The 19,767-nt window shown below is 53.0% G+C and overlaps 1 protein-coding gene across 1 annotated transcript in view; it reads right to left on the bottom strand.

Moving 5' to 3' along the window:
• The window catches only part of Col6a3 (collagen type VI alpha 3 chain), a 76,160-nt gene that overhangs the window by 37,352 nt on the left and 19,041 nt on the right, over window positions 1-19,767 (bottom strand). The window contains exons 3-9 of the mRNA XM_090355113.1: window positions 18,548-19,150; window positions 12,453-13,037; window positions 10,208-10,807; window positions 8,348-8,920; window positions 5,337-5,945; window positions 2,851-3,456; window positions 349-963 (exon numbers count right to left, since the gene is read on the bottom strand). Of these exons, the coding sequence (XP_090211239.1) occupies window positions 349-963; window positions 2,851-3,456; window positions 5,337-5,945; window positions 8,348-8,920; window positions 10,208-10,807; window positions 12,453-13,037; window positions 18,548-19,150 (4,191 nt within the window). The remainder of the gene's footprint in view (window positions 1-348; window positions 964-2,850; window positions 3,457-5,336; window positions 5,946-8,347; window positions 8,921-10,207; window positions 10,808-12,452; window positions 13,038-18,547; window positions 19,151-19,767) is intronic.

Genomic DNA, 19,767 nt, shown 5'->3' on the forward strand with positions numbered 1-19,767 from the left:
CATGGGGGGTGGTAAATCCTGCCACTAGCGATGGACTGACATCAGAGCCATGCTCAGTGGGTGACAGACTGGCCGGCTCACAGATACCATCTTATCAGAGAGCCAAGCAACGCAGTACCCTGGGTCACTGGTATAGGGCCTTCCCGCAGGCAGGATGGCGAGCGAGGCCATGTTCCTCTGAGGGATATGTTTCCCTCTTCTGTTCCAACTGCACTAACTTCCCGGTATTGCACTTTGAATATGATCTACAAACGACCCTGAGAAGAATACGATTGTTTCTGAAGCGTGGTTTTGTGAATTGTTAAAATCTTGCTCTTCCGCTCTAGTGGTGGGTGGCACCGCTCGTACCTGGCCTTGAATGGGGAGGCTGTTCTGTCCCTGGAGGTGCGGGTGTGGCACTGGAGGGTCCAAACGAGTCCATGACCCTGCCTTCTATGTTGGGGAGCTCTTGGAACTCGCGCACGGTGAAGACCATCCGGGGGTTGTTGGTGATGGCCTGTAGCTCTGTTCTGTCAATGTTCCTGTCTCCGATTCCTAAACTCGTAATCCCCGAGGAGCTGATGATCTGGGAGAACCTGGAAGTGTCATCCTGGGATTTCCCTCCCAGGAACAGCACCAGGTGTTGGGGCACCCCATCTTCTATCCGGCTCCCAGCCGACTTCACAAACAGGTTTCTCGCTACGAACTCCAGCGCTTTCCCCGTGTTCAGGGGAGACCCCCCCTTGAACCGCAGGCGCCGTATGGCGTCCAGCACGGTGGCCTGGGATCTGTAGGTCTTCAGGTAAAATTCGGGGAAGACGTCGTTGCTGAACTGCACGACCCCGATCCTCACTTTGTTGGGTCCGATGTTGAGTCTTCGAACAATCCTGCTGACAAAGTCTCGAATGTGAGCAAGGCCGTCGGGCCTCACGCCCTCAGAGCTGTCGATGAGGAAGACAATGTCAGCTGCGTCACTCTCTGCGGCTGCGGAAAAAGGAAGGAGGGAGGCTTGGTAAACTCTGCTTCCCACTGCACTGTCTCCCCTTACCATGTGCCGCGGGTTTAAACAACCATGCACAGGATATCCTCCTACCCCTGCTGTGTCCATTCGGCCTTTTGGGAATTAGTCAGTAAATACTGGATGCATGCTGGGCTCTAGTGGCTTATGCCTGCGATCCTAACTACTCAGGAGGCTGAGATCTGAGGATTATGGTTCAGAGCCAGCCTGAAAAGAGAAGTCTATGAGACTCTTGTCTCCAAATAACCCTCAAAAGGCCGGAAGTGGAGGCATGATTCATGTGGTAGAGCTCCAGCTTTGGGAACAAAAGAGCCAAGGGTGGGAGACCCAGAATTCAAGCGCCCAAACTGGCACCAACACAAAACCAAGAGGACTTTTTCCACCAAAAGAATGTCTATTCTGGAAATACTTTTTATTCTCTAAACCACTTTCTTTCTGAGCTAGTTTCAAGTTGAGCTTCGTAGTCTGTTACTATTGCTATTTTTAAAGGTCAGTAACCTTTAGAAACTAATCTTGCTACTGTGAGCTGCGGCTATACACTGTAGCTACAGAAGGGCCTGTGATGGGTACAGCCAGTGTCCTTACTGAGGAGGGAGACACCTGCGGCCATGTCCTCACCCATGCACAGGAGTCACGCGGTGCTGGCCAGGAGGGTTTTCTATGTCTCCCGGCCTGCACCACACCCCTTTTCCACTGTGGCAACGCTGTATGCTGCTTACCACCCTTGCACACCCCAACCCCTGGCTGCCTCGTGTTTCTCCTTGACCGAAACTCTCTAACACTTATCCCAAGATTTTGTTTTTTAACTATGCTTTCCCCTATTCCTCAAGCATCTCTGATTCAAAAATCTAAAATCCTCCACAGTCCCAAACATCACAGACAAGAGATAATTCCCACAGGTGACAAGTCCACCTTTTCAATTCAGTCACATGAGGTCACACTCGGGCTGTGCACGCAGCATCTATGAAAGCCACACTTCAGCGAAGCACATAACATGTATGAGTAACTCACAGGAATTTGGTGTCTAGACTTGGGTTACATCCCCAAAGTACCTCATGATGCATACAGAAATATCCTAAAATCTAAAGAAATCCCAAATGCAAAACCACTTCTGAGCCAAACATCTGGCATGAAGAGTAACACAACTTGTAGAAAGCTCATCAAAGTGACACGCGCAGCCCCCTTTGTGTGACCAACCTTTTGAAGTTCTGAAAAAAAAATTAAACCACATTCACACACAAAACGTCCTCCAAGTTTCTTTGGCAAGCTGATCTACATTTTCCCGTTAGTGAGAATTCTAAGATGCTTCTCAAATAGCACGTAGTCGTGCTGCCACTCGTTGCGCGTTCCACCCACATGCAGCAGAAAATGGCCCGGGGACGTCAGGCTGGCCATTCACTGCTAAGAGGGAGAACAGGCTCGCGTGGGGGAGCAGGCCCAGCAGGCTTGGGTGCTGAGCTGAGCACGAACCACTCGCAGCCCATCAGCACAGCCATCCACGGTGTGTGACAGCAACCCAGGAGCCAGAGCATGCTGTGACCAGATCTGAGCCAGGCAGAGCAGCTTGGCACTGGCCAAGCCACCATGTCTCAAAGCCCCTATGACAGCTAATGGGAGGCATGGTGGCTCCTTTTCCCATCTCCACCAGGCCGAAGCCCCACAGCCTGCCGCAGAACTACCAGCCACACGCTCATACCCGGCCAGTGCATCTCCATTTTCCTGCTTCTCAAGCCAGTCACTGAGCCACACGTGTGTGTCCTGGTGGTCTCTGGCCGGTGGCCATTCAGACCATCCCCTCCACCAGGAAGGGTGACTTGGTCTACTTCCTACGTTCTCCTAGCCCACGGCCTCACCTGGGGGAGGGTAGCGAGTTCTGGCCAGAATCTGCTGGATCTGCTCGGCCGTCAGGGTGGTGATGGGGGTGAGCAGCTTCTGCTCCAGGGTGGGCAGCTCCCGGAAGGTGCTCACGGAGAAGACGTACTCGGGGCTCAGGGAGATCTTTGCCAGCTCCTCCTGGTTGGTGTGCCTGGCTATGGCGAACGGGGCCACCCCGAACTGCTTGAGCTCCACCGCCGAGTCCTCTACCTCGTCGTCAGAAGGCCGGGAGGACAGGAGCACCAGGAACTGCGGGACGCCCTCCTCGACGCGGCTGCCCAGAGGCCTCCGGAAGATGTTCTTCAGCACGTACGCCAGGGCGCTGCCCACGTTCACCTGACTCCCGCCCTGCGGCCTCAGCCGGCGCACGGCACTCAGCACTTCGTCCTTGCTGGAGTGCGCGTTCAGGGGAAACTCCATCTTGGGGTCCTCGCCGAACTGGATCACCGCCACCCGGGTGGTGTCGAAGCCCACGTCGAGGTAGTTGACCATCCTCTCGATCAGCGTGCGGATGTACTGGAACTCGGAGCTGGCGCTCTGAGAGCCGTCAATGAGGAAGACCACATCTTTCTTGCTACCGACAGCTGTGAAGCAAACAGGGTCGTGGGCGTCAGTTTCACTGGCACAACATTGCGAGTATGACTGACTCCTTCTCATTTGTCCTGGAATCCCCCCCCCCCCAACAGGGCACAGGACCTACAGCAGCTCCTGCAGTCAGAATGTCCTGCACACCTCAGGGTCGAGGAAGAGGAAGAGGAGGGTTCACAAAGGATGAGGAAGAGCAGCTGGAAGGGAGGCAGAAACTAGAGCTAAGTCTCCACCATCCCATGGTGGCACTTGCAGAAGAAGAGACGACAACTGGTGCAGACACCGCCTATAGACCAAGGAAGATATTGTTTGCAGGCCTAGGAAGGTGGCACCTCAGCACTTCTGGCTTTGGCCTGTACAGGAGCACATTCTGAGCAGGAACAAGGATGGGTGGCAGATTAGGGGGCGTTAGGAGAAGATATGAAGTAGACAAAGTCACCCTTCCTGGTGGAGGGGGTTTCCAGCATCCACTTGCCAGAACACAGCCCCCAGGCCACTGACGGAAAATGACCGGTGCAGTTATTGCTGGAATGTGGTTGGGGGACAAACAAATTGGGCTGTGTGACTGGATAGTGGGAAGCTACAGGCATCTCCCTTAATAACAATACAGAAGGGGTAGTAGCAGGACGTCATTATTTCTGTGCAAGTGGAAAGGCACTAACCACCTGGGCAGAAGTTGACACCAGTCTGCCTGGCCTTTTGTATATCTGATTAATGCCTATTTTGTATGTAATCAGCTTGTATAAAAGTCAGGGTTTCCCATCCTTTGGGATCAGAGTTTCTTTCTCACCCTAGCCTGGTTTGGGTTGCTGTTACAGACAAGATGGAAGGAACTATGCAGCATAGATATATTGCTAAAAAGACGTACAGCTGGGCTGGGAGTTTGGCCTAGTGGTAGAGTGCTTGCCTAGCATGCACAAAGACCTGGGTTCGATTCCTCAGTACCCCCACATACATAGCAAAAAGCCGGAAGTGGTGCTGAGGCTCAAGTGGTAGAGTGCTAGCCTTGAGAAAGTCCAAGGACAGTGCTCAAGCCCTGAGCCCAAGCCCAGGACTGGCAAAAAAAAAAAAAGACGTACAGCTGAGCACAGGTGGTCACGCCTGTAATCCTGGCTGCTCCGAAGGCTGCGATCTGGGGGATTGCAGTTAGAAGCCAGATTGGCAGAGTCTTATAGTCAATTAACCACCACACAGGCTAGAAGTAAAAGCATGGCTCAAGTGGTAGAGCCTTGCCTAGCATTACCTAGCTCAGGGACAGTGCCAGGTCCTGAGTTCACGTCCCAGGACCAGCCAAAAAGAAAAGGAAAAAAGAATGCGGGTCCTGAGAGGCATCTACCTAAAGTGGATGTATCTCTCCCTCTCTTCCTTCCAGGCACTGGGGCCGTCTTATACTGTACCAGGCCTGGGAAAGGAGCAGAATCAGCCTTGCTTGTGAGCGCCTGATGCTCTTCCCATCAGCTGAGACACTTCTTGGCCTCAAGCAAACTCAAAGGTGGTCTTCCCGTTTCACACTTTCGCTCGAGTAGTTCCAGAGACTCCTCCCTAGCCAGGCTCTGTCCGGAGGGTGGCATCCCGGCTAGTCCTCCAGCCCACCCTCAACAGATGCAACCAGTCACGCCCTCCGCTCCGCGTCCTACCGTAGCCTTTAAGGAATCTGAGTCTAGGCCAGCTACATGCCCTCCTGCAGGCTTTAATTTGGCCATCACGATGAGTCGTAGCAACCCCTGAAAGGACATGTGCTTCCGCACTTTAACTCTAACTCTAGCGATGGTGCCGTATGGCAGAGAAAGCAAGGCTGGACACACTTTGAACCCCACAGTACCAGCGGAGTACCCCGTGGTAAGGATCAAGGCCCCGACACCCACAGCTCCCTCACCTGGACTGGATGGGGATGGGAAGATGGGCTGCAGCAGCTTCAGCTCGTCGCGGCTGAGCTGGGTCACTCGCTCTGAGATGACCTGCTGGACCGTGCCCAGCTCCCGGAAGGTGGGGATGGCCACAGCAAAGTCTGGGATGTAGGAGATGGTCTGCATCTCTGAGATGTCTGCGTTCCCGATGCCAATGCCGATGGGCACCGCGCCGCCCTGCTTCAGCACCACCGAGGGGCCCCGCACGTCGTCCGCAGACCGCTCGGCTGTGAGCACGATCAGGAGCTGGGGAACGCCCTCTGCCACCCGGCTTCCAGTTGAGCTGGTCAGGATGTTCCTCAGCACGAAGTCCAGGGCTGCCCCCGTGTTGGGGCCGGGCCCGCCCAGCAGGGTCAGCCTGCGGACGGCCTCGATGACTCCCTGCTGGTCCATGTGGGAATTCAAGTAGAACTCAGGCCTCGTCCGATCGCTGTACTGCACCACGGCCACGCGCACACGGTCAGGACCCACGTCCAGGCTCTCCACCACCCTCTGCACAAAGTCCTTCAACAGGGAAAACCCACTCCTGACGCCCTCAGAGCCGTCGATCAGAAACACCACATCCTTCTCGCCTGAAACTGGAGGAAGACACTGAATCAGTCCCTGAGGGTGACATTGTCACCCTGCTGTCGCCCGCTCCAGTCTGTGTGAATGGGACTTGGCCAGTGGATTAAATAAAGGATTGAGGGGATACTCCTTGATTATCCAGGTAGATCCAGCATCATTACATTAATTTCGGGTGTCCTCACTAGAAAGAGTCAAGGGTCAGAGCTTGAGAGAGAGGTGGGATGAGAGGTCAGAGAGAAAGAAAGGGTCTTCACTGCCTGCTTCTAGGGCAGAGAGTGCAGCCATGAGCAGGCGAGGCAGGCAGCCTCAGGGAGCTGGGATGCTGAGTTGCTGGACAGTCTCCAAGGGCCTCCAGCAGGAGAGCGAGCCTGATGCAGCTTCACCTGAACCCAGCAATGCTTGGTCCAACTCCTGAACTCACAAACCTCACAAACAAATTCTTTCCACGCATGGCAAGGTGCTATGGCAGAAATGGGAGCCAGATGCCCTCTTTCAGAAAGCCTTGTCATCGAGGAATGTTGCCATACAATTATTAACTTCCAGAGAGGAGCTCAAGGGATCCCTGAGGGCAGGGGAAGAACATGAGGGGGGGGGGAGCCAGAGAGGTCAGAGGTCAATGTCCACCCACATCCAGCTGCCAACAGGATGCATGGATCTGTGGGGATGCTCTGTGGGGAATCTCAGCTCTTCACCAAAAGTGGGTATGCAATGAACCACTCTTTCTGCTGAATCTTTACAACCAAAGCAAGTGCTATAATACAGAATGTTACAGATTCTAAATGAGCAGCTAGAATCTTTAGTGCAGCCTTTACAATAGGGATTTTTTTTGCCTTTATTTTTTGTGAGTTTAGTAAAGGAATTATAGCAGTGATTTCCCTTAAAACAAAGGCATAGGGAACTAGAGAATGCCGACAGGTTTAGTTATCAATATAGCAGCGGTATATGGCCTTATATAATTTTTTTGTCTTTATTGAAAGACAAAATGTTTTGTCTTTATTAAAAACCATCAAACAGGGACTGGGAGTTTGGCCTAGTGGTCAAGTGCTTGCCTAGCATGCACGAAGACCCAGGTTCAATTATTCGGTACCCCACATACATAGCAAAAAGCCGGAAGTAGTACTGAGGCTCAAGTGGTAAAGTGCTAGCCTTGAGAAAGTCCAAGGACAGTTCTCAAGCCCTGAGCTCAAGCCCAGGACTGGCAAAAAAAAAAAACATCAAACAAGAAAAAAGATAAATGGGTAAAGTGATTTGCCCAACCTGGGCACAGCCACAGGGAAAATGGAGATCCTTCGCTGCCATTGTTCCAATAATCTCTGCTTTGGTTAGAAATGGGAAGCAGGCATGTCACTCTCCAGGGACACCAAGGGAGACCCTAGGCTCTGTGGGTTCTGCTTCTTGCCTGTCTCTATCTACACAGTTTTCTCGGCTCATCCCTGTCCCTGCACTCAATCACACGCACCTCTGTAGACATCCAGAGGTTTGTTACAAAGGAACTTGGTTTGTAGGAAGGGTGCCCCCCCCTCTCTTTCATGCCCTTGTCTCTCCTACTGGCCCCTGGGGGAAGTCAACAGGTCACTGTGCTAGAGGAATCTGAGGACAGAAAGGGGACCCTGTGTTCTGCAAAGTCCTTCTGGCTCCAGCTGGGCATCTTCTGGTAGAAGTGTTAAGAGCATTAACTCTCCTCTTTGAGATCCTCCATATAAAATACTTTTTTGGTACAGATTCTGGGGCTTGAACTCAGGGCCTGGACACTTTTTTGCTCGAGGCTAGCTCTCTGCCACTTGAGCTATAGCCCCACTTCTGGCTTTTTTGGTCCTTAATTGGAGATGAGTCTCATGGACCTTCCTGCCTGGTCAGGCATGAGATATCAGTCCCTGACTAAAATACTTCTTTAAAGAGGGGATGTTGGCTGTTTTAAGGGGTTGGGGGGGTTTTGTTTGATTGTTTTGTCAATCATGGGGCTTGAACTCTGGGCCTGGGTGCTGTCCCTGAGCTCTTCTACTCAAGGCTAGCTCTCCACTGTGTTGAGCCACAGCATCACTTCTGGTTTATTCTGGTGGTTAATTGGTGATAAGAGCCTCACTGACTTTTGGGTCCAGGCTGGCTTTGAACCGTGATTCTTAGACCTCAGCCTCCTGAGCAGCCAGGATTACAGGGGGAGCCATTGGTGCGGGCTTGTTAAGTTTTTATAATGTATCTTATTCTGAAATATTCCAACGCGCTTAAAAATCATCACCAAAATTCTTCTGTTTTGCCCCAAAGAATAGCTAGAAAATGAAAGCGGGGAGAGAAAGCTTATTCTTTTGTAACCACCCTTGCCGTGGGGTGGCCCCCGTGGTCCTCTGCTGAGGACGGGACCTGCAGCCCGCAGCAAGCAGGCGGGAGAGAGCCGGGCTGCACTGCGGCCCTGTACCTGGTGTTGGGGCTCCGTTGTGCACCGACTTCAAGAGGCTGACGATCTGTGCCTGGAGCTCTCCGATCTTGGGGAGTGACTCGGTCGTGAGGATGAACGCGGGGGAGGGCACAATCTGTTCCAGCTCCTCAGGGTCAGCGCTCTTGGCTTGGAAGATGAAGGGCACGACCCTGCTCTGCCTCAGGCTACTGGCTGGCCCGTCCACCGCATCAGCTGACCGCCCAGCCACCAGGAGCACCAGGAACTGGAGCACGCCGTCCTCCACGCGGCTGCCCGCGGACTTCACGAAGATGTGCCTCTGTGCGTAGTCCAGGGCGTAGCCCAGGTTGAGGGTCCTGCCCATCTTGAACTTCATCTTCTTTACCAGATTCAGGATCTCTGCCTTATTCAGGTGCTGGTTGAAGCGAGATTCCACTCGGACGTCGTCACTGAACTGCGCCACGGCAATCCGGGTCCCATCCGGCTTCACGTCCAGCTCATCGATGACCTTGTAGAGAAAATCCCGGAGGGCAGGGAAATGGCCCATGACGTTGGCCGAGCCATCGAAAAGGAACAGGATGTCTCGTTTGCTCTCTAGGAGGAAAGGAGATTGGACCGCTGTAAGGAAGGGATGAGGGACCGGCCGCCTGGACTCACCTGGCACCACCAAGTTCATCCAAGGGCCATTGCAGCCCGAGACAGCAGACTGCCCGGCCCTCAGGCGTGGAATATCCTCGCCCTTCGCAAAGGCACAGAACTAGGCTGTGGGAATCACTCTTCCCCAACAAAGCCACCAGATCCTGTTTCTCATCAGACAGACAACACTTTCATGTTGCCATAAGAAAACCATCAAAAATGTATCAGCCCTAGGGTCCCTTAGCTAAAAAAACAAAATAAAAACAAAAAACCCCACTGTCGCCGTCTCTAGGGACAGAGGCTCATGCAGATGAAACACGCAGGTACAGCTGGGCTGTCCCTCCGCCGCTCCAGCCCCGTCATCCCTGCATTCTCGTTAAGGTTGTGGGTTCAGATCCTGTCACTGCTGGGAGTTTGGGTTGCGGCCACTGGTCTTCGGAATCTGCTATAACTGGACCACAGAGACCAGCGGGACAGCCCCAAGGGGCGTGCGTGGCATTTGCATGCCACGTCAGGTGTCCAGGGTCAAAGGTCACATGAACAGCTCACAGTTCTCAGATCAGGCTTCCGTGGGTTTAGCCTTGTGTGAAGCCAGCATGCTGGAGGGTCAAATGTGCCCACAGCCCTGTGACTCTACAGGGTGCCACAGAGCCCTGCACTTCCTGTGGAAACCAGCCCTTCAGTGTCTGCAGAGGGACAGGTGGCTTTTAAATACAGCGGAGTCTAAACGTAAGAGATGCTCCAGGAAGAAAGGAAGTTCAATTGTTAAGTGATCCCAAGGCACACTCATGTAAGAAAAGGGCCTCCCTTTCCCAGTTTCCTGTCCCTCCCCCTTCTCTTCTCCCTCCTCCACCTCTCCCCCTCTACTCCCTTCCCACTCCAACCCTGCTTTCCTCCCTCACCCATTTCTCTTTCTCCCCACCCCATCTCACTTTCCATCCCTTCTTTTCTCTCCTGGATTTTCACTCCATCTGATCTTTATGGGAATGGAGGAGGGGCTTCGGAATAAAGAGCAAGACAACACAGACCCCCTGGGTGTTCTACTCTTCCAGGCACAAATGCCCCTTGCAGTCTCAGCTTGCTAGGATAACATCTGAAGTCCCCTGTGGAGAAGGTTTTTGATCCCAGGGATGGAGGGATGGAGAAATGGAGGGATGGGCTGTCTCTCTGGGGCTCCTGGGCTCTGGGTTTCCTCCTGGCCACGACACTGGGGAGGGAGGGCCGGAGCTGGCGGGGTGGGTTTACCTGCCTGGGTGAGTGGCACTTCCTCCACACCTCCACTAACGTAAGTGGTCAGGGGCTGAATCAGCTGCTGAGGCAAAGCCGGCAGGGAGCTGAAATCGTCCATGAGATACACCAGGCTTGGGTTAAAAGCCATCTGCTCGAGCTCTGCCTTATCCGCCTGGCTGGCCCCCACACAAAAGGTCAGCACGCCCTCTCGAGCCAGGGCATTGGCGGCTTGCAAATACGAGTCGTCCGAGCGCCCGGCTGTGAGCAGGAGCAGCAGCTGCGGCACGTGTTCCCGAATCCTGCTGCCGCCAGCCTCGGTGAAGTGGTGGGCCTGGACGTAGCTCAGGGCCGCGCCCGTGTTCAGGCCAGAGCCCCCCCTGAGCTGCAAGCGTCTCAAGTGAGCCAGCAGCTCTGACTTGCTCTGGTATGTGTCCAGAGAGAACTCCGTGACCGGAGTGTCACTAAATTGCACAAGACCAACACGAATATTGTCACTTCCAACATCAAGGCTGTTAACTAGGTTCATTACAAAGTCGCGCACGTAAGGGAAATTGGTCTTTCCGACGTTGACCGATCCATCCAAAAGGAAGATGATATCCCTTTTGTTTACGTGAACTGCGGTGAAGCACAGAAAACACAGTGAGACATACGCAGCGGAGCTTCCCCTGTGTGTCCGCCCCACGGGCACGCATGCCCGCACGCGGAACACAGAGGAAGTCAGCATGGCAGAGCGTGTCCATCTGGCAAAATATGGCAGCGGCTGCATATTTTCCTCTGGTGGCGGCTGGTGTGGGTGAGGCATGTGGAATTAACATCCGCGTGTGCAAACCCAAGTGGCTCACAGAGAGATGGCGTGGCAGAGTTAGGACGTATAGAACACAGCACCCCTAGAAATGGCTCCTACCAAGGTGCCAGGGTACCCATCCACCCGGGCTTCCTGGGCAGGGATGAGCCCTCTGGGCTCTCAGCCCTGTGCATCTAGGGCGGACTTTCCCTCCATAGCACAGGAGCATTTTCCCCTCATGACCTGGGCTCCTATGACTCTTCAGACAGAGAACCAATTTGAAGAAGCTGTTCTCGGCCTGAGGCCCTCAGCCTCCCCACTATCCTCCTCTCCTTCTCCGGGGGTCACAGCACTGGTGGATTATCCAAGCAGGGTGCCCTCCGGAGGGAGGGGGCAGCTGGTGGGTGCCGAGGTTAGACACCTAGACCAGGTGAAGTGAATCTATCTGAGGGTTTCCACCTGTGGATTCCACCCACCAACGACCAAACATCTGGGCAGATCTTTTCTTGTCAATATTCCCTAAAACGCAAAGCATCGCTGTAGCGTTCGCGGGACTTTAGATATCATGAGCGACGCAGACCTGAGGTCACGCGTGCCAGAGAATGGACACAGGTTGTATGCAAGCCCCACATCACTTTAATGAGGGACTTAGGATCCTTGCATGGGTGTCCTCTGGGAGAGGGGTCCCCCTAAGGACTGGCTGTTAACCCTCTGTTTAACTTATGCCTTTAAAAATTCCCTTTATTCTTTTTCCTGGTGCCTTACTCTAAGGCACACTAATTGTTCTCTGTGTTTATTGAGTAGATTAGCATAGAGGAGAGAGAGGGAGGGGAGGGAGGGAGGAAGAGGGAGAGAGAGGGAGGGAGGGAGAGACAGAGAGAGAGAGAGAGCGCATGCTTTTCAGAGACCACAGAGTCTGGGCAGAGCAGGGGTCCAGGCAGCAGGGGTCATGCACCAAAATGTCTGCAGCAGGCGGTTTGTGAGGTGAGAAGCTTGAGCCCACGATACTCATCTTCTCTTCATTGGAAACAGAAAACTGCATGTAGCCGAGTTACAGGTTGCCATGCTTTGTAAGTAAGGCCTTACAAATAACTTTCCCATCTCCAATTACAGTTAGCAAGGGATTTGAAGAAACATTGGGCTTTGCCTTTCCACCCTTCCAATCTTCTTTCCCATGGTAGGAAATCCCTTGTGCAGAAGGAGGACAGGGATTACCAGACAGGGCCACTGCTTCTTTGGAATCCCTGTCACCTCCAGCGGGGGGGAGGAGGAGGCAGCTGGCCGGGGGTCACTGGGCTTCAACCAGGAATAAGAAATGGAGACAGCACCCCTCGGCCAGAAGACACAGGGACATGTGACCTGGGGGCCCTAGAGCTTACGCCCTACGTTTCCTCATCCACAAGGCCACACTCTGTTCTCTCTCAAACGGTTCTACCTGCCAGCGCCCCTTCTGCAGCCTGCGCCCAGCCGCCATACCTTCCGAGGTTCCTGAGAGGGTCCTGAGAGGCGCCAGCAGGCTGGGCAGCATGCTCTGCAGAGGGACGGCGCGGAACTCGGCAGGCGTGAACACCAGCGAGGCGTCGAAGGCGATCTCTTGCAGCTCGGCCTGGTCGGCCGCCTTGCTCCCAATGGCAAAAGCCATGATGCTGCTGCTCTTCAGCTGCCGGGCAGGCCGGCTGATCTCGTCGAGGGATTTCCCACCCGTGATAAGCACCAGGAGCTTGGGGACCCCTTCTGCAGCCCGGTAGCCAGCCGAGCTAACGAACAGATTGTCCCGGACAAAGTCCAGAGCGGAGCCCGTGTACAGGGCTGAGCCTTCCAGGGGCTTCATCCGCCTCACGGCCGCTACCACCTCTCTCTTGCCCGGGTAGCTATTGAAATAAAACTCGGGCTTTACGGTGTCTGCGTACTGAGCCACCGCCACCTGGATGAGATCCTGTCCGATCTCCAGCCTCTGGATGACTCTGGCAACGAAGTCTCGGATGGCATTGAAGTTGGCCAGCCCCAGGTTGGATGACCCGTCCACCAGGAAGACTATGTCCCTCTTGTTGACTTCGATGACTGTAGGTAGCAAGAGGAACAGGTGAGTCGAACAGCCTTTGCAACCACTTTCCGTGGTGACTCTGCACAGCACCATCTCTGGCAAGGGTGCTGCTAAGTGACACTAAGTGACATTTGCATCCTTCTCTACAAGGTGCCAGCCTGGCTCCCCTCCCCCGCCCTGGCCGACCCTTCCTACATTGAGCCAAACCATTGTAGAGGAACAACCTGTTTACCTGCTGTCACTAAAAAGGTCGTCAGGTCATTTCTGCCATCAGCCTGTAACTTGGCCAGAAAGGACCCATACTTGAGAAATAAAGCAAGCGAGCTGTATTTGCTCAGCTCAGAGGCAGCCTTGAGTCAGAAACCCAACATCAATATCACACCTTGCCAGGTTACAAGTCAAAAGAGAACCCTCTTTTTGGACGCTCTCCCATTCTCGTCAGCTTGACAACCCGTGGATTCCTTCTCCAGGCGAAAATTACAAGTAGCATCCTAAAACTTAGGAAACCAACATCAAAGACAACAAGCCCCACCAAAGCTGTCCACGTAAGAGATGTGGTGGAAAGGGTCATCAGTGGCACATTAATGCTGTCACGACCTCAAGACAGCCACAAAGCAAGAGGCCTCCAGGAGACCCCTGCTTCCAGTGCCTGCGGCCTCTGTCCAGGCAGCCCTGACTTGGGTGCGACTTGCCTGAGGGTGGGTCCTTAAACACCTGCACCCCTTCAGAGCCTGGGGGAACGCTAAGACCTAAAGAGTGAACCTGACAGGACCTGAGAAGGGGTGTTTGCAGGACAGCCCCTCAGAGTCCTGTAACATCTCCCCAGCACCCGACGGCTGGAAAGCAAGCTGATTTAATAATGCCTCTCAGGAGGAAGATTGGTAATAAAGGCAAAAATTCCTAGAGTTAGTGCTGCCTTTTCTGATGTGTTTTTTTTTAAGGTAGCTCATTCTTGATTGTGAGGACTGGCGGTGGGGAGCTTGTGTCAGATCCAGGGATACGAGGCCCCCGAGAGTGATGTAGGGTCTCCTGTACCCCCTTACTATGCTCTCAGCACCAAGAGAAGGTCTGCATCCTAACAAGAGGGTAACATTCATGCACTTCCATCTTACAGGTGCCCAGTGAACACAGGACAGGGCTTGACCAGTTCTTACCAGGCCACGAGCCTGGTTATAAACATCTCTTCAGGGCTTTTTCCTTCCTTAAGTTTAGATCTTGCTGTCTCCCTAGGCTGTGTTTAAAATATCTTTGCAAATAAAATGGAATGTGTCTATGTCTAGTAGAGTTTGTACGCCTTTCTACCAGGAGGGATAATGAATGTGCACTTCTATAGTTGCATGGAATATATGTGCACAATTGTATTTGTCACAGGCAATAATCAACTAGGCCTGTGTTCATCCATGTCACACAAACCCCTCCCAAATCACAAGAGCCCTGATGGCTGAATCACTGTTCGCTGCCCAAAGACACTTTAAGCCCATGTCCACTTCTGAGAAGTTGGCCTTGGATTCTAAAGTGCCCCCCAGAGTCCTGTGGGCTCTAGCCTTAGCTAACGGGAGGAGCGTGTCTAACACCCTGGGAACTCACCACAGATTCCACACCTGGAATTGTGCTTGGCCAAACCAAAGAAGCACTGGAAATATTGAATGCCCCTAGGACTGGGTCCTGTGTCTGCTTCCTGACTCTAAGACTCAGCTCCCAGCCTTAACCTGGCGACTCCCATTGCTGCCATGTCAGCGGTGCAGCCATCCTTCCCTTCACCTGCTCAGGAGCCACGCCAGGGGTGCATTCAGACTTCCTTCCACCTGGTCTGAAAGGCCAGTCCAGGGGCAGGACCCTGCTCTCTCCTCTGCACGGTTCTGCTGGGTTGGTGTCTGTTAGCTGTTGGGGAGGCAAGCTTGAAGGTTCTGGTCACCACCTGGCTATGTGGCCTGGCCTTCCCAGCCTTTGCCCTCTGGCTGACACCAGCAAATCTCCAGAATGCTTCCTCCAAGGAAGCCCTTAAAAGCCCAAGAGTTGGGCATGTGGCCTCACGCCTCCGGACCACGGCACTGCCTTGGAGCTGTCTTTACGTCCATTCCCACCCACCCACCTCCACAAACTTGGGACACAGTGGCTTGAACATCCCAATAAAATGTATGTTCTTGTCCACGCTGTCCGCGCTCCCAGACCCCCAGCTGGCCTGAGCGCCACCCCAGAGCCTGCCACGGAGCCTCCATCCACCCGCCACCTCCCCACTGGGCCTTGTTCCCTGCCCCTTCCTCACACCGTGGCACGCCCCTCCCCTGGGCCTGTCCCCCTGCCTTCCCCCCTCTCCAGATCCTCATCACACCGCTGAGCAGCATCCATGCTGGCCCTCTCTTCTCTATGTCTCGCTGCCCCACCACCAGGACCCAGGCCTCACACCCAGAGCCACAAACGCACACAGGGGGACAGCACCAGTCTTCTGCCCTGCCATGCTCCCAGGAGGCTCACCCCCCCGGAGAATGACTGCCTCGCGGCTGTGCTCCCTTCTCAGTGCTCTTCCACGCATGTCGCCATGCGAGATCCTCTGCACAGATGACTGAGGGAAGCCATCAAACAGCGCCTGTGCTCCCACCATCAAACCACCACTCTCTACCCCAGCCCTCTTACCCCCCACCGTTCTCCTCAGCCCCTCGGCCTTTCTCCCTCATGCCACCATTACTCCACGGGCCCCGATCTGCCCGGCAGTCTCCATGTGACCTTGCGTGGATGCTCCTGACCCTCGTTCTCCACAGCTTCCCGACAGCTCTCCACCACACCATCTCCCGATCCTCCGCCCGTCCTGCATCTCCCCAGGGCCTGCCTCTCCTTGTCCCGCAGTACAAATGCGTCCCCTCCGCATTCCCAAGGCCTCCTCTCTTTTCCAGCCCCATCTCCTTTTCCTTCTCAGACCTTTTTCCCAAACCCAGCTGGGCACAGCCCCGGAAGGCCTCGTGCTTGCCTCCAGCGTGGCACACCCAAGCTAGTGGTTGCTGGGCTTTAGCCTCTCACAGAGGCGGGCTCCATGCACCTTGGCTCCGTGCACGAGGGCTGCACTGTCGTAAAGTGGCTCAGCTACCAAGCTGCATCCTTCCCCCGCTTTTCTACTCCTCTCCTTTTCACTCCACTGCTTCCTCCTGGGGCTTGAAGCTCCCCTGCTCATACTCTTTCTATCCCAGCCACGTTTAATGCCCTCACGGAATTGGTCACACCAAGGGACTGTTTCCTTCACTCTTTTACATTTTGATCATGTATTGCCTCCTTCTAACGAAGCAGGCCACAAGTCACCCAGTCTATTCACAGCGCTGTGTCCTCAGTCTTGGCACAGCATCTGGCATGTGTCAGATAGGCAAGAACATTAGTTGAGTGCTTGTAAGTTAATTGCTAAGCTTAAGCACGATTTTCATAAACAGAGTTAAAACTCTAGTTATCTAGGGAAATCTGAAAGGAGGTCAATGAAATTGCCTGATTTAGTAACGAAGCTGAATCTTCCCCTGAAATAAACATCTTTTCATCAACTGCAAATTCTTTGCCGTAAGTTCAAGAAATCAGAGCCCAGAGGGCTTGTGTAGCCTGCCCGGGATTGCACAGCTGCTCCACAGAAGACCACAGATGGTGCCACGCCTACCAGGACAGTGACGGCGTATCGTCTGTGCTTACAAAACTTAGAGAAATCATTTGCTTCTGACGATATGGCGCCCAGAGAGACTTCTGGAAGTTGACTATTTCCATTTGATTGTTTCCCTCATCCCATGGTCCCAGCAGGAACCCATGATGGGCAGAAAGGCAAGCAGCTGGACTCTACATACCATTGCCTGCGCCCTTCACTGCCGTGTAGAAGCAAGACCCCAAACTTTGACCTTCCTTCCAGCTCCCCTGAGGGAGTTCAGTGGGTCAGGTCTGTGTCCCCATCAAGGGGAGAGAAGCTCGAAGCCTGAGGGAGTTGAAACTCAGCCACAGCTGACTGACCTTTCCCAGCTTAACGTTATCAAGAGTCTTCTCCAGGAAGTAATTCTCATGTATGTTTTCCTAACTATATCACCAGACATGGTTCTAGTGTCCCATGTCAGCAGAGACGACATGGTCCTTAGCAATCTGCCTACAATTTGACTGTCATTACCACAAAAGCCCTCTTTGAAAATGGTTCAGAGGAAGTTTTTGCTAATTCTGTTTAAATTCTCCACTTAGTAAGGCAACATGTGAGAGTTATGGAGTAACTATATCTGCTAATTAGGTGGAGGTCAGTTCCATTTATAATCCAATAAACAAGTTTTTAAATAACACTTTAAAAATTTCATTCTCAGGCCTGGAGTTTGGCCTAGTGGTAGAGTGCTTGCCTAGCATGCACAAAGACCCAGGTTCAATTCCTTGATACCACATATATAGAAAAAAGCCGGAAGTGGTGCTGAGGCTCAAGTGGTAGAGCTCTAGCCTTGAGAGAGTTGAAGGACAGTGCTCAGGCCCATGCAAAGTGCTTCTTTTTACGTAACTGTCAATCCTTTCTCCAGCCTGGAACTCTGTGATACCATGAGTAATGCCTTCATTGGAATAGTGTATACATGGTTGTTGTACAGACACAGGCCCTTTACTTGTAAAGTAAGAAAATAAGTGTTACTCCACAGCAGAAGATTCATGGTGCACATGCTACCGATCTTCCATAAATCTCATTCATTTGTTAGTTTCCACCGAGCACAAACTCTGCCGTGGTGCTGGAAGGATGATGAGGATCAAGGTCTTTGAGGACTGACCCTGTCAGCAGGCCCCAGGCTGTCAGCCTCACCAGGCCAGTGGTGGAAGCCTCAGCATGGTGTCCGCCACCGCGGCACTCAGGCATCGACTGGCCTCCAGTTGGTCTAACGTTACAAGGTCATAACATTAGTATGTTCTGAAAAGTGCTCAGCATCTCAGCTCATCACATGAGCTGTGGACTACGATGTCCGCACAGTTCCCGTGGGTGGCTAATGGACGTGGGCTGCATGACGTGATTGGCTTTATGTTCTGAATGTGATTTAAATCATTTGTAAATATTTAACCCAATGGGTGGTCTTCTGACCTTACTTCAGAAGAGTCCCTCTCCTATTGTCACAGCCACAGAGGACACATGGTAATTTTCCTCCACTTTGGGAGGGACCCTATCTATGAACACACTTTGAACACACCAGTGATACTGTTATCCTGGCATAGCTTTTTCAGAATGGCCACGAACCATTCAAGACCGTTCTTAGAAGGGCTGGATTACAAACAGCCTAACCACGCTCAGGTTGTGTTGTCCTGAAAGGCACACTTTCTCTTTGTCTCCGGAACCAACAGAGCTTCGGACTCACTCGCTGAGCTCTAGCTCTACCGAGTACTTTGTTGAGCACATCCGCCCCGTCCAGAAGCCTGCTGCTCCCATGAGGACTGGACTGGGGGTACTTACAGGTTGTCCCGACACGTCTCACTCCGGTGCCCCCCTTTCTCCTACAAAACACACCCTGGCAGCAAGCACCCCTACCCACAGGGGCGGCGAGAAGGACATACGTACCTTGAGTGACAATCGTTGGCGGTTGCAAGACAATGTGCCTTTGGGCCACACCAACAATGTACGGCAGTAACTGCTCCTGGAGGTCCCCAAAGCTACGGAATTCCGGGACAGTAAACACCAGGTTGTCATCAGTAGCTATGTGTTGAAGCTCCGCCCTGGAGGCGGCCTGGGCTCCGAGGCAGAACGAGAACACGCTAGCCTGCTTCAGCGCTATCACCCCATCTCCAATCTCATCGCTAGACGGCCCGGCACTGATGAGTACCAACACCTGGGGGACCCCGTCCTGCGCACGGCTGCCCCCTGCCTGCGTGAAGTGGTTCTCCACCACAAAGTCCAGGGCCAGGCCGATGTTGGCCAACTCGCCCCCCACAAACCCCAAGGCCTTCACTGCTTCCAGAACCTGAGCCTTGGAAGAGAAGCTGGCCAAGGAGAACATGGTTCTGGGCTCGTCACTATACTGTACCACCCCCACTCGCATCTGCTGGGTTCCAATGGGGAGTCTCTCAAGGAGATTTACAAGGAAGTTGCGAATGACAGCGAAATGGACACCTCCGGTGTTGTTTGATCCGTCAATAAGGAAAATAAGGTCAGCAGAGTCTTGTGCTTTAAAAGAAAGAAATGCAAAACATGTGAAAGCGTTAGAACAAGTGACCACATGCATCCTTCAGTGTTCTGACATGTTTCTTTGGAAACCAACAAGAAACACGAAGTAGGGATGAATGAAACACATGGCGATTAAGGAATGTGAAACTGTTTTTCAGTTCTGCATTCTGAATGGATAAGAGGCAACTTCTTAGATCGTGTTGTGGAATACAGACATTTAGTATCGTGATTTCACTGGCACCATCTTTGTAGTTCAATTTCAAAACATTCACTTTTCCGAGGGAAACATCTCGGGTATATCATCTGCAAGGCTCTACTCAGCTTGGACAGAAGTGTAGCTGCAGGAATTTTTATATTACCACACTGCCAGAGAAAATAAGTGAGTAGATGAACAAAAATCTAAAGGCTGTTTCTAATTTGGGGATCATTTCTGCTGCCTCCTTGAGCAGTGAGCACAATTTTATATGCATATCCCCAGCTTAGAGAAGAGAAGCCCAGGTTCAGAGCTCAGCAGCCCATCTTCCCAGGTTAGGATTTGATTCCTCGTAAAACCATTGCTCCAGCAAAACCAGAAAAGGAGTCGAGCACGTGCAACTTTGTGGAATCAGCCTACATGT

The sequence above is a fragment of the Megascapheus bottae genome, chromosome 21 (genome assembly GCF_031878675.1).
Source record: "Megascapheus bottae isolate mThoBot1 chromosome 21, mThoBot2.hap1, whole genome shotgun sequence".
NCBI classification, from domain to species: Eukaryota; Metazoa; Chordata; class Mammalia; order Rodentia; family Geomyidae; genus Megascapheus; species Megascapheus bottae.